Genomic DNA, 15103 nt, shown 5'->3' with positions numbered 1-15103 from the left:
AAAAATGCTTGACATGTTTTTAAATTCCTGCTTGGTATTTAAAGACACAAAGCTTCTGTTCAGGATTCAGGACTGGAATGAAATCACCTCTGTGCGTGTTAGCAGTTTATTCTTTGTTTTGTTAATCAGGTGGCTTTGAAATTGTCCATCCCATCCCTACATCCCATATTAATTATAGACTACGATTAATTCATATAGTTGCATTTTTCAACAATTTATGGTCAAAAATCCTTGTTATGGAAACCACATCCATCTAACAATCATATCTTCTTTAGAGTCTTAAATCGTATTACTACTTGGGTATGTTTAAATATTGAATATAGTTTCTGATTTGTATTTTTATACCATCCCTCCATTTGCTTGGATGTTCAAATACTGTATTTAATTATAGTGCATATATAGTAAAAATGTAAAATATATTAATAAAATATAAAAAAATATATAATAATAAAAAATATATATTTTATTTAAAAAATAAAACAAAATATATATTTATAATCAAAATGTTTATTAATAATAATAATAATAATAATAATAGTAGTGATAATATCACTTGTGAATCGCCTATTATCCCAAATATATGTATTACTACTACCCCAAATTTTAAAGAAGTGACTTTTATATCCCTACTGACAACAGGGAGCAATGAAAAGTATAAATTTACTCATCTTATTTTCACAGAAACCCAGACTGTCATATAATCACTTTGTCTGAGATACAGGGACAGTTCACCCAAAAATAAAAATTCAGCAAACCCTACTTCTGCTGATGTGTTTTGGGGTGAAGGTCTATAAAGCATCTAAAAGGTTCCTGATGTGACTGACTTGCAACTAACCTTCGAAGCGAGCAAACACGTTTTGGATGATGTGAATGAAGAGTTTCGGGACCGCAGGGACAGAGTGGTGAACTTGCTTCCAATGAAATGCTAGAAGTGAGTATTTAGTAGCAAAATGTTTTTATTGTGAAATGTATTGCCTACTTTAAAACAGTTTTGACTGCATAAATTTCTTTACACATCATTTGAAATTAATAAATGATATAAGTATTTTTGATACACGGGAAATGTGCCATGGTCGTTATGAGAGCCAAAAGAAATCATCAGTGCAAATTCCATCTGGAGTGATGCTGCTTAACCTGACACGTTTAGTTCAGAAATGTGCTTTTGAGTACCAAAAGTGGCAGGACAAAATTGCAGTGAGCTGGTGAAGTTTAATACTATGCACTGAATAGTATTTTTTCTTTCTTTCTTTATTTTTAAGCTCCTTTTCAGTTTGTATAACTTTGATTTACTAGTGTGCATTATTCATTAATACATTTGTACTCGGGCTGCAAAGAAAAAAAAAAAAAAACTCATAGGAGAAAGCCACTCAGAATCTGAGGTGCGTTAAACCCCACCAGGAACTTTCCATAGTAAAGTATGAAACCTTTTTGTCCACAGGATGGAAACATTCAAGTTTTGACTTTTTATCTCATAATTCTGACTTTTTCTCTAAATTCTGAATTTCAATCTCACAGTTTGGTCTTTTTCTTCAGAATTATTTTCCTGGTCCCCATCTCTCAGGACCAGAACCTGGCCTTTGGTATATTTCATATAGTGAATTTGTCATTTTACCTAAATATTATCACTGTATGTAATGTATATGTTTATTTTTCCCTTTCAGTAAAAAGTAAAATCCAGAGAAGATTCAAGTGGTAAAATTATTCAGCTACGAGTCATGTCAGATGACATTGCGTAATCTAATCCACAGTGCTTTATTTAATAATATGAATGTTTGAATACTAAAGCATTAGTTATATTTTGGTTTGGACAAAAATAAATAATACAATTAGATACATCCTCCTGTTGCATTTCTAGCTTGATCATACTTATAATTTTTTGCTTTGCTTAACCTGTTACGTTTTTCATATACAGAATGCATAGATTTTAGATCAAGAAAACCACCAAATGTAGGTTAAGGTTTTATGTTTTCAGAAAGCATTAGTGGTATTACATTGCTTTGGCCAAATCATTTTTAAAAAGTTTGTTTTAATAAAAGTATGATCAAGGCCACTAGAAAATGAAAAGCCATGCAAAATCTCCCTCTAGTGGAGGTGTTTACAGCGTTGGTTCCCTTTTTAATACACAGGTGTATTTATCTCAATAAATTAGAATATCGTGGAAAAGTTAATTTATTTCAGTATTTAATATACGAGTTTCACAATTTGAGTTGAATTACTCAAATAAATGAGCTTTTCCATGACATTCTAATTCATTTAGATGCACCTGTATAAAAGCTTCGACAACACTTTTTTAGACAACAGCCACAAGTATGACATATGATAGCCCCACAGGGTAAATTAAATCCTTCAGTTTGGGGAACCCCTTTCATCCGGGCCCACCACAAATATCCTTGTGTGTCCCTCAGTGTGCTCCTCTATGTGGGCTTTGTCAAGTCCGTATTAAACCACGAGATTAAGATGCTATCCTGCCATCTTATCCATGACATAGAAAACCTGTCTACAAGAAATGTTATAACTAAGTTTTAAGTTTTAAGTTTTTTAAATTTGCAGTTGGCTATAATTAACAGAAATGTAGCCTAATCAGATTCTCCTATTGTTTTTGTCCACATTTTCCTGACCCTTTTTTTGTCTTCTAAATTGTCATAATGAGGCATTTCATGAGCCAAGTAAACCTATTTTTTCTTATTATTCTATATTCCCTTTCAGTTTTCTTACTTTTATTTATACTGTTGCACACGTTATTAAGCAATAATACAAATTATAAAAAAAAAACAATAACAAAACAATGTTTTATAATTACAATTTTCTACGTTGTCATAATGAGGTATTTTACGAGACAAACGAACCGATCTACTTATTAACTATAAGGATGACGTCATTTTAAGCTACATTCATTTTTCTGTTTATTAATCAGTTCCTTTTTGAAAAGTTACTTGTAAGTTTTTAAAATTAATATTTTTACAATAATTACCAAAATATCTAGTTTTCCTTTAGGAGGCGCTCGACTGCTTATAAAGCTGAAAACTCAACTGGGCCGCATTCAAATGACGTGCCGTTTAATCTCGGAGACATTTGTGTTATTATGACTTAGGTGAGTTATTTCCGAGCATCTGTGATTTTTCTTTTTTGGAAAAAAAATAAATCTTCAGCAATCCCTATGAGATGATTTAAAAAAAAAAAATCATTTAGTAGCCTAAACGACTGATTGGTGAAACCTGCTTAGCGCGGAGAAAAGTAACAGGTACCACGTGAAATGGGAATTGACGAGCTGCTTTGGATGCGTCCTGTACAACAATTTACTTAAAAATGACATCGAAAAACGTTTAGTCATTTAGGCTACTTTAATATGCACACTGAAAAAAAACAGGTAAGGTTTTTTATAAGAAATCATCAATCTTGATAAAGTGTAATGCACCCCCCATTTCAGATCCTCCTGTTTGTTTCATGCTAACTTAGTGATTTAATTTTATTAGTAACGTTAAATAAGTATTGCCTGCGGACCATGATTGAGGAAGACCGGGACCTCCTGTGCGTCACTGCTAGTGCGCGTCCCCTCTTTCAATTACGTATTTGTCGCCCTCCCTGCTAAATAACGGGTACTTCCTAGCTCCCTGTGAAATAGCCACTCTATTTTACCACTGTCTCTTGGTTTGGTTACAGCTATGCGGCGCACATTATAATCTGCCATTGTTTAATGCAGCTTTGCACGCGCTTGGGTTGACAGCATCTCACGAGCAGCGCGTGGGATAATCGATTCAGTGTTAAAGCCCTTTCGCTTTTAACCATGGCAAGCGACGCGCTCCACAGATTCGTTTGCCTTTGTCGATACCTACAGGATCCCTGCCATGTCGCCAGATTCCAGCAGCTCTGCGGCGTCCGCGGGACATTTTCTAAAAAACCAGCCGAGGCTGGCGAGAGTGACGAGGAGCCCGGGGTCAACGGTGCTTGCGTGGGGCAATGTCAGGGAGACCGCGCGGCTAGTGTTGGGGATCCAGCACACGGACTTCAGGGCCAAAGGCTAAGAAAAAGTTTAAATGCTGCTGGAAATGTTGAACAGGACGAGGGTTCCGCTGCTTTTCTCAACGGACCGTCGGAGCGAGACACAGAGAGGGACTCCAAAGGGACAGTGAAGCCTTTACGCAGGAACTCATTGACTGGTGATGTTGGCCAGGAGTTCATCATCGAGAACAAGTTTCTCTTCTATCTCTTTACCATCGGCACCGAGCTGGGCAACGAGATGTTCTTCATCGTGTTCTTCCCCTTCTTGATGTGGAACGTCGACCCTTATGTGAGCCGGCAGCTGATCGTGGTGTGGGCCTGGGTGCTGTTCCTCGGCCAGTCCACCAAAGATCTGGTCCGCTGGACCCGTCCCGCCTCTCCTCCTGTGGTCAAAGTGGAGGTGTTCTACAACACGGAGTACAGCATGCCCTCCACACACGCCATGTCCGGCACCGCGCTGCCCTTCTGTCTGTTCCTGCTCACGTGCAGCCGGTGGCAGGTATACTGCACTCTTGCGCTGTTTCCACACAAAACCAATCGATAACCGTCCCCACGTGAGGCATTTGACAGAATCCCTTTGGTCTGTTCATGACAATCTTATTTTTTTACTAACATGTATGTTTATATTACTAGTTATTAGCACTTATTCCTAGAGTATTAAGTATATTTTCAATCAGCCATCAGCTCTCAGGTCGTTAAAAACGAGTGCTTATTCCTTAACTTATTTTTTTTTAGCTTACTAGTAACTATTCCAGTCCTCACCAAGATCTGTTCAAGTTTTTCTAGTGGCAACTGAATAGACAGTTTATTAGAAACTAGTATATAGTTCACTAGTTAAAATGTAATCTTTATAAAATCTAGTATGATTTAATAAATATTTGAAGTAGCCATTCTGACTAGTCTTTACATATGACATCTAAAGTAATTAAATGCTAGTAGGATTTTGGATGCAAGGGTGTTGAAATATAACGCCAAAAATTCTAATACATACATGATATCTAAACCACAGATTCCCGTAGAATTGCAGTTTGCTGTTATACAACACCAGCAAACATGCAGTTTGTTACCAGTAACAATTAAATAAGTAATTGTCACTACTGGGACAGTAGTTGCAAAAGAAGCAGTGCCAGTGATTTACCTAATTGTTAATACTAGTAGTACTGGAAAATGCTACTATCTATACTTTACTTAATTTCACAAACTAATAATAAAAAGAAGTGCTTGTACTGTAGAAAAAGATAAAAATTATTCATTCTAAGCATCTGTCCTCCTCATTATCAAAACCATCTGCCTTTAGCAAGCATTTTGTTTATTATGCACACGTAAGCTAATAATATCCAGATGCCCAGCCTTCGGAGATTTCACTGTTTACTTTGACGTTTATCTAAAGCAAATTCATTTTCAAACTGTTATTGAGGAATGACTGAAATGCGTCAAAAAATTCACTAATGTTTAACTAATTAGGTTGTGTGTTAATTAGTTAATAAAGATGTGCCACCCTTAACATTTATGCATGAATATAAAGGTTTTGTTTGCTTTATATGAATACATGGCACCTTAGTCTCTCTCCATCAAGCACTGTGTACTTGTATGCGTCCCATTTAATCACGCATAATATTTGAGGCTTATTCTTTATGCATTTTTCTCAAGTTACTTGAATGATCACTAGGACTTTCAGCATCAAACAGAACTAAAATAAGCATTTTCTCTTGATGGGAAAAGTGATTTTAGTTTCTATACTCAGTTCATTTGCCAGTGCTTTGTGTAGTTCATCCTGTTCAGTGGTGACATGTTCGAATGATTGTCCTTCTTTAAAAGGCATGTTTATCCACTGGTGCTCAAATATTGATTTTCAGATCTCAAAAGTCATCTGTCCTTAGTCTGTTGCATCCGTTTTAAACTGTTACTTTTCTATATTATTGTAGAACTAGCTCATCTGGAAATCAGGGTTCCCAGTGAATGCATTTCCAGACAGGACATACATTGTTTTGTGCAAAATATGCAGACTTTTTTTCTTACTTAACCACTAAAGGTTTGTGCAGTGCACTATATAATTCATAAATATGGATTTCTCTGCTGGGTTATCGGAATCATATGCTTGTTGGTGTCAGTCATTACTTTAAAAACAATTAGCATATAGTCAGAAGAGGTTGTACTATAATTATTTTTATTATATATGAGCTATTATATATGACTATGAATTCTTATTCATTTTTTCCCCAGAAACTGACTGATAATGTGCTGTGTACATACTGAAGATGGAAAGTCTTATCCAGCTGTTTGAGCACAAAACACAAAGTCCCTTTAGTCTATTTTCTTGCTTTCATATCCGCTAATATTTAGCAGGAAACTAGGAACAATAGCCTCAAACCTGTTTCCTCTTCTTTCACCATTGCTCTGGCCTGTTGATTTTCTGCAGATTATTTATTCAAACAAGCCTAGATGTATGAAATGTACCCTTTTTTTTCTGAAGGAAACTGAAAATTTGCATCAGATTTTAAATTGCGTTTATTTCAGAAGTTGCTGGAGATCCAGTGAGGTCAAGTCAGCTCAAATGTGAATGTACACACAGAGTAGTCAATGTTGATGGGATTGTGGGAGGTGCTGGTATATTGCCCAGACTACTGGAGGAAATAAATGTATGAGCACAGAAGGAAAGTTGAGCTGAATGCCAAAAACGAATAGATGTGTTGTCTGAATGATGAGAAATCCAGTGGCATTTCTGCGAACCAGCAGCTACTTCGATCCACGTCTCTTGCAACTGCACTTGGTCTGTCTCTGAAGTATTAGAGTATGTTCAGGAATTCATCAAATATATAAACTTAACAGTGTGCCTGGTGGTCTCGATCCTTGATGGACTTGATGGTAATGTATTTTGGCCCACTCTGTCCTGACACTGTTGCTTAATTAGTGGTTGATCATCATGGGTGCTGTAAGTTATATAATATGCTTATTTTAAATTCCTGTTTTAAATAGTTAGTTCAGCCTTCTCTTTTGTGTAAAGAAGCAGCACTACATTCTTGCAAACCACTTGAATAAAGGTTTGATTATGATATACATAAACTACTGAGATGGAGATTTTAAAATGTCTCTTATGCTCACCAAGGCTGCATTTATGTGTTTAAAAACATAGTAGAAACAGTGATATTGTGAAAAATTATTACAATTTAAAATGTCTCTTTCTCGGTTTTAAAATGGCATTTAGTTGTTTGAAGACTAATCTTAACTGTCAGCAGTCATTCCTCCAGTCTCCAGTGTCATGTGATCCTTGAGAAATCCTTCTGATATGCTGATTTGCTGCTCTAGAAACATCTACAACAGCTACTGAACAGTACATCGTGTTTGAAATTTGAATGTGATAATTTATTTTGTATTATTCTATTTCTAAAGTTTTGTAGTCTGTAGAAATTTAGATCATGTGTTTTAACCAGTGTTATTTTAGAAACATTTAGTTTTCATTTTATTTTTAGTTCAATTTGTTCAATTTTTTTTTTGTAATTTATTATTATTATTATATTTTTTTTTTGTCAATATGTGTATATATAGTTTTTATAAATTTATATTTCGGTGTTTGTTATTTTAGTACATCAAGTTAAATAATACAAATACAACTAGTTGACATAAAATAGTCAAATTATTATTTTACATTTCAGTTAACGTATTTTACTACCAATTTAGTTTTTTATGGTGTTGATTTTAGTTAATAACCCTGGTTTTAAGAAATGACCTTACTGGAATTCCTCACAAGTTCTTTTCTTTGTTTAACAGTACCCATTCATGTTTGGACTGAGCATCGCTCTGTTCTGGAGTGTCCTCGTGTGCATCAGCAGGATTTATATGGGCATGCACTCAGTCCTGGTGAGTAAAGATTTCATCACATTTAATCATTATTTCTTATTGCCTTAAACTAAGGGATCATCATCATATAGGTTTTGGAACAAACAGAGTTTGAGTAAATGATGACAGAGTTTTCATTTTTGGACGAACTACATCTATTCAGATAATAATAATGTGTTTTTTGCAGTTTAGCCCCATTCAGCTGTCCACTAAATTTGCTCTGTCCACAAGTTTCTAAGTTGAGGAACTTTCTTGCTGCTTCATGACTAAGGTTTTGGTGTCAGTTCAAAAAGAAGCTTAATATATGCTGCTTTAGTCTTTTGCAACCCTCTACTGTCAGTAACGAAACAAATCAGTGAGTCATCACGGCTGACTCAGTATCTCCCGATCTTCAAATGCTCATTTGTTTTCAATGTTTTTCCTCTGACTTTTTTTCTCTGACTGGATAATTGCTTCCCCTGGGCTTTCATGAGCCATTGGTGATCATTTTGATGTGCAGAGCATACTGAGTCTGATAGACAGTCTGAAATGCAAGCTTTGCATTAGTCATCTTGATTGACATGCTGAGAGTTAGTCATCGGTGCTGCAGGTTGCACATGTAGTAACAATTACAAATGACTTCTTGCACCTGTTATTTTTTATATTTTTCTGAAAAGGCTGCGTGTCATTATCTGTTTAAATGTTGATGGTGAGAACGGACAGATTTAGAAAGCAGATGTTAGTTGCCTAGGTGATGGGAACCTTGTTATTTTAATGCTGTGCTCTCGGAGAAGGTGGCTGAATCATTTTTGTGGAAATCTGCACACCCAGTGATTTCAGAGGTCTAGATTGTGCACTGTGTTGGGTAGGGATTGCCGGTATCAAATTTTCATGTTGCGATTAATTGCTAATGCTTTTATTACAATATACAGTATTATCACGGTATTGGAATTTAGTTTTAAAAAAGTGGTCATAATACAGTATAACAGGCTTAATAACTTTTTTTCTTATAAAAAAACTATGCAATAAAGCAATACAGAAAAATATATAAAGTTAAAAGTTTTACACAGATGAAAGTGCAAAAGAACTAAAAAGACCGATAGGTATCACTTTACAATAATATCTCATTAGTTAACCTTAGTTAATGCATTAACATTCACAATTACATTTGCTACAGTTATTAATCTTTGTTAAAAAAATAAATAAAAAAATACAAGTCTTAGTTTATGTTAGCTCATTAAATAACATAGTTGCAACTTTCAATTTTAACAACATGTTATTAAATATTGAATACCTAAGATTAGTGAATGTTCAGAAGAATTTTTAATTGGAGTTTATGTTAACTAATGAATTAACTAATGGAGCCCTCATGTAAAGTGTGAACGAACAATAAAGAATCAAAACACTTTCAAATAATATCTAGGGTTTGTAGTAGTTCAGATTAAAATGTAAAAAAGTCAGGAAATAAATAGCCTATTAAGTCTAAATATTTAAGTATTTGGCACTATGATGAACAACACAAATCTTAATGGCTTTTAAAATACGTTTTAGAAAGGGTCTTTGGTTGTACACATGCAGAGAGATCATATCTCGCTTTTTACAGGTATCTTGCTTGCAAGACATCTTGCTCTTATGTCATTCCAAACCAATAATACTTTTGTTTATCTTCAAAATACAAATATTATATTTTTTATGAAACCTGAGACATTTCTGTTCTTCCACTGAAAGTCCATGGAACCAGAACTTTGAGAGTTCAGAAGGTGCATAGAGCTCATTAAATATGATAAGGTCAACTTGATGCACAAGAACTAAACTCACCAGTTCTTGTGGAAGCTCAAAAATATGTTTGCCTGAATACGGGAGAACCAATAAGATTTATTTATTGAAGATTAAACTATCCCTTTTCTATGTCTATGTTAAAATAATACAAAAGGGTAAATTTAGGTGAATAAGGACACAAATTTTACCATTGACAATTTTGCTTACACATTTTTTTATTTGTGTGAAAATGTTGGCAAGGTGAGTGAAAATCCAACCAAGCCAGGATCAAAAACTCCTTATTGTCGACTGAAGCGGCTGTGATCAGAGTGCTTTGGTAGAGAGGATTACGAAGAAACTCTCAATGATGGCTTAGCTCTTTCCAGCACCCATTTAACCCTTTCAGTTAAATAGACTGATATATAGAAGGAAGGACTAGAGCAGGACTGCATTGGGAATGTGTAAATGAGACACTGTGCTGAAAAGAATCGGAGACTTTTGTATATGCAGTATATGGAGCAGAGCGCATGCACGTGCATATTTAAAGGACACATGGACCGGTCCAACAAGCTACACATCTGTCAGATCTAAGTGTCTTCAATCTCTAAAGAGAGAGTTGTCATCGTGACTGTGTGGAAGGCTCATGATTTTTCTTCTGCGGGGTCTTTTGACCTTTTAACCATTTTAAAGGTCATAACTGCATAAGGTTCTCATATAAATGCATGTAATCAGATTGTAGTGTTTTCATGAGGTGTCCATAGTCTCTAATTTTGTTAACCTCTAATGTGCCTCACATCAGATCAGACGACAAGTGGCAAATAGATTATTTACTGCCTCCAGAGCCTTGTCACTCACTTACTTCTGTGAAAAAAAGAAAGAAATTGTGCAGAATATCCTTGCCACTCTGTATCATAATGAAACTGAGGCTGTCAAGTTAATATGAGGCAAAAAGTAACATAAAGTTCTCCATATGACTCTTGCTACATCTTCCACGTCTTCTCATACTGTGACCAGATCATTCAGTATGGACTGAAAAGATGTGATTTAAAAGACTTTATGCTACCATTAAAAATATTTAGGGTTGGTGATATTTATGTCTCTTATGCTCACCAAGTCTGCATGATCAACGTTTAAAATAACAGTTTTGAATAGCAACGCTGAATTTTTAGCAGCAATTACTCCAGTCATCAGTGTCACATGAAAATGTTCTATTTATAATGAATGAACAATTTATTTGCAAAGAAATAACAACATCAAAATCCCAATGTTCGTCAAGGCTGCAGTGTTAGAAAAAGTGAGCTGGATGCCAAGACTTTGGACATCTGCAATCTGTAAAACCTCACATAAAATTGACAGATACCATGAAAATAGACTTTAACTGACGTGTGCGTAAAACCTACATAAATAAATACCTCCTCATTAGATCTACATGCTATATTCTTCCAGCCTGTTCTCAGGTCTGTTTCAGCCTGTTATGGCAACCATGACCTTCAATGAGTGGACTCACTGTATAGTTAATAAATGCACTGCAATCTTGCATTATGGGGTGAATATTTTTGTTAATTCTTTTCACAACGGAGTCCTGTTTCCATAATGACTCGTACACTGTTTATACAGATCACTGATGCTTGAACGCCACCTTTCTCGTGCAAACCAATACCTTCACTAACCTCCATGTGTTTGCCCGGCCTGTAGTGAATAAACAATGACAATTTCTAAGGAAGTTTGTCTGAAAAATACACCATGTGTGAATAATATTCACATATTTAACTTAATGGTTCCTAATTTGAATCATACTAACCCAAGGACTGCTGGAAAATAGAATATCATTAAAGGGATAGTTCACCAAAAAAATATAAATTCTGTTATCACTTGCTCACTCTCGTAAGACTAAATCTGTGAAACACAAATTTGGATATTTTAGGAAACCTGAGAAGCTTCTCTCCCTCCTTTGAAAGTCCAGGTAACCAAAACTTTAAAATATCTGTTTCGATGGTCTTATGGCTTTGGAATAACATGAAGTTGACTAAATGATGACAGAATTCTAATTTTGAGGCAATCCCTTTAATAATCAAATCTAATAAGTTTGCTCCTTCATCTTCACAGGAGGTGATCACAGGCTTCCTCTACAGTGTGCTCATCCTGGCGGTCCTTCAGCCCATGCTGCATGACATCGACACGTTCTACCTGTCTCACAGCTACGCCCCTCTGATCGTTCTGCTTCTGCATGTTGGCTTCAGCTTGGTGGCCTTCTCGCTGGACTCATGGAGCACCTCCCGTGGTGACACGGCCCAAGCCTTGGCCACAGCTGCCGGAGCAGCGTTGGCATCCCGCCTGAACCACCAACTGGGTCTGCATCCAGATCCCCCCGAAGAAGCTCTTCCGCTCACTCTGCCCCTGATCGATGGGGCTTTATTGACACGTTCCATCATGCGGCTCCTGGTAGGAGTGGCCGTGCTTCTAGCCGTCAGGGCTGCCATGAAGGCGGTGGCAATCCCTCTGGCATGCAAGATCTTCGGCGTGCCTTCGGATGACGTGAGGAAGGCTAGACAACACGCGCACGTGGAACTCGCATACCGGTTTATGGTCTACGGCACAGTGGCTTACTGCTGCGTTTTCCTGGTGCCGCTTCTCTTCGGCTTCCTTGGCTTATCCTGAAGAAAATCCCTCTGTCCGGTCTTGTTATTATTTGATTCTTATCCAAAACTAAAACAAACTTGGAAAAGCCTTTTGGCTGCAAACACGTATGATGTTCATGATTCCAATCATTTCACTAGCTCCATTTCCATGCTAATTTATTTTGCTTGTTTTGATACATTTAAACAGGGTTTTTGGCACATCTGCTGCCAACAGAGGGTAATCAGACAGCTTGAAAGTGAGTGCGTGTGATGTCATGAGCTTCAGAGGACCTGTTCAAAGCTCCTGACTGTTTATAGCCATACTTAAAAAGGTTTCAAATGTTTCCTGCATTTGTCTTTAGTGTTTTTCCCTCAGCAGACTGACATCCACCCATCCTGGACCCTTGTTCATTTATCTTGCTCAACAATATGCAGGATTGTTTCTCGCTGTACAGACTCAGTCTATGGCCCTTCCCATCTGTTTTTATTCTTCTGAAGCAAACTGACCTGAGTGAACCCCCTTGTCAGTTATTTGAATCCTTGTCATGGTTTCTCACAAGGGCTCATTCGAATAACAATTTGTAATTTGTGTTCTTCCTATGGCTTGTTTCTTCTCTTGTGGGGCTATTCCAGATCAGTGCTGTGGCCCTAATGGTTCAGGAAAGACACTCCAAAATCTGAGAGGTGTAGAAAGTTGTTCTTATCTAAAAACCAGTTGAGCTCACTCCTCACAATAAGCGGTAATGCATTGAGAGCATGAGGGGAGGGAACTTCCTGTCAGTATGAATGCTGTATACATGAACTTCCATTAGATGTGTTGCTCTGAAACCCAAGCTAGGAAAAGACCATTCTGAATATGAATGCAGCATATCTTTAACATTGTCTTTGTCTGTGTATTATTTATAAACATGTCAGATATGTTTTTAAAATTTACAACAGGGAGTAAGTTTTTTTTTTTTTTTTGCAGTTTTAATATAAGCAAATAATTACTAGTGGATTTTTTGTAATATTTCTGTTAGTGTTAATTTCTAGTTCTCTTTAAAGGGATAGGTCACCCAAAAATCAATGACAGATTCTTTTTTTTTTTTTTTTTTTTTTTTTTTTGTGGAGTGCAGTTTGTGTTGCAGGTTTTCTGCATGTCTCTCTATTTGACTGTATTAAGACATACATGTTGTCCCGTATTGTCAGCAGTTTGGAGGAGATCCACTAAAATCCTCTTTCTCCAGGAACACATTCAGTGTGGCTTTATTTAATGGAAGTACTGAACTTACCTGCTTTGTCCGCTTGTCATGACTATGGGCATGATAAAATGGCCAAACTAAATCCAACATGTATTTTCGGATTTTAAGAAATTATCAGTATTAACCTAGGTAGTTGATATGTTGTCTGTCATTGAACTAGTACTCTGTTCTAGCAGTGTATTTTGTTAGTGTGTTCAGTTACACAAGGAAATGTTGTAAAGCCAGTCATAGAAGCCAGATCTCTGACATACATTCATTGCTCACTGCTCAGAAACCCCAGTGCCTTGCATCTTTATTCCTTCAGCGCAACTTCATCCTTCAACTAGGCACAAGACGACACAGCCGTCTTTCTGTAAACTGTTTTGTATGGTGTAAATAACAGAAAATATTGTCACACATCCATAATATTTATTTGCAAAAACTCATTTTTGGTTATATAATTGAAGACTTTCATTTTCTCTCTCTCTCTCTCTCTCTCTCTAACATCTGATGCATATCTCCAGATTTGTTCAATGTGTTATATGTAGAATTTATCACCGGGTTTCTGGTAACATATTTTGATGTTAACACATTTATCTGAAATGATTTACCTGTGCACCAGTATAAATAAAGGAAACAGTTGTGCTTATATTCAATTGTGATCAGTTCTGCATATAGTAAATGTACCATAACTGAATCATAAGCTGTTTTATTTTACAGTGCACTGTGCTAAAGTGGTTATCATATCACAGATGGCAGGATGATATTTTAGGGTTTCCTGGAAAGAAATCCATTATGAATGAAGCTTGTGCACCTTACCTGTGCTGAGATTTGAGCTGTTCATGGTCATCTAAACTCACACATGTACTGTAACTGTAATCTATGGCTGCTCGTCTGCAATGTGCTTGCCATTTTTCTGCTCTTATTATTTCTGTGAATAAAGAAAACAGTATAAATTACCACAGTCTTTGTGTTCTTGTCATCTGACATTAATATATATTTGTATTATTCTTATTTAAAAAATCCATTACTAAGTGATCACAGCAATATGAACATTTTGTATTACAGCATGTTTGTGAAAATGGCTTTTTGATTATGACTAACTAAATGTTGCAGTGTTTCCCCTTATCATTGTTAAGTGTGTGTGCTTGAGTTCTCTTGATCCAGGAAGGTTCAGAAGCACACATACTCATTTCTCAATTTGTCAGCTCTTTGGACAAAGGTCTACTTTCTGCATGATGTATTGATTTTAACCCACCGTGTAAGTGCTAGAGCACCTTGCTTATTTCCACATTATAGTTCATTGTACAATACACATATTTAGGTTCTGTGCACTGCAGTATTTCACCATGGGTTGTTTTTCCACATTCACCCCCCCCCCACCCCCCCCCAAAAAAAAAAAAAAAAATCAAATTTTTGGGGAGTTGGCAGGTTTAGTTGACATAAAAGCAGTGACATCAGTGTCTAGTGGTGTGACATGACGTGCTTGCTCTGAAACTATTTTACATGATACCCCCCCTCCCCCCAAATCTAAAGAAAATAATGCATTTTATTATTTTATGACTTCACAATAATTTTAAGGACGCCGTGGAATATTCATACTTTTAAAACTGGACCTGGACCTGAAAAAAAACGGCAGGGACTAAGTTAAGATACTCTATCGCCATCCTGTGGTTGTACATACAAAGTACA

General features: G+C 36.3%; 1 protein-coding gene across 1 annotated transcript; it reads left to right on the top strand.

Annotated features, from left to right (window-relative positions):
• The first annotated feature begins 3485 nt into the window (after positions 1 to 3485).
• On the top strand, positions 3486 to 14370 carry LOC127938542 (sphingosine-1-phosphate phosphatase 1-like). The gene is made up of 3 exons (XM_052535227.1): positions 3486 to 4498; positions 7768 to 7857; positions 11680 to 14370. Exons 1-3 carry the CDS (start codon positions 3785 to 3787, stop codon positions 12229 to 12231), a joined length of 1356 nt encoding a protein of 451 aa, XP_052391187.1. The 5' UTR covers positions 3486 to 3784; the 3' UTR covers positions 12232 to 14370.
• The last annotated feature ends 733 nt before the right edge of the window (positions 14371 to 15103 follow it).

This window comes from Carassius gibelio, chromosome A20 (assembly GCF_023724105.1).
Source record: "Carassius gibelio isolate Cgi1373 ecotype wild population from Czech Republic chromosome A20, carGib1.2-hapl.c, whole genome shotgun sequence".
Lineage (NCBI taxonomy): Eukaryota > Metazoa > Chordata > Actinopteri > Cypriniformes > Cyprinidae > Carassius > Carassius gibelio.
This window is presented reverse-complemented; position numbering and strand designations above follow the sequence as displayed.

Bases quoted from the DNA above. Each gene is read 5' to 3' on its own strand.
- LOC127938542 (XM_052535227.1), top strand. From the start codon at position 3,785: ATGGCAAGCGACGCGCTCCACAGATTCGTTTGCCTTTGTCGATACCTA. The intron at 4,499-7,767 runs GTATACTGCACT...TTTGTTTAACAG, and splicing joins TCACGTGCAGCCGGTGGCAG to TACCCATTCATGTTTGGACT. The intron at 7,858-11,679 runs GTGAGTAAAGAT...TCATCTTCACAG, and splicing joins TGGGCATGCACTCAGTCCTG to GAGGTGATCACAGGCTTCCT.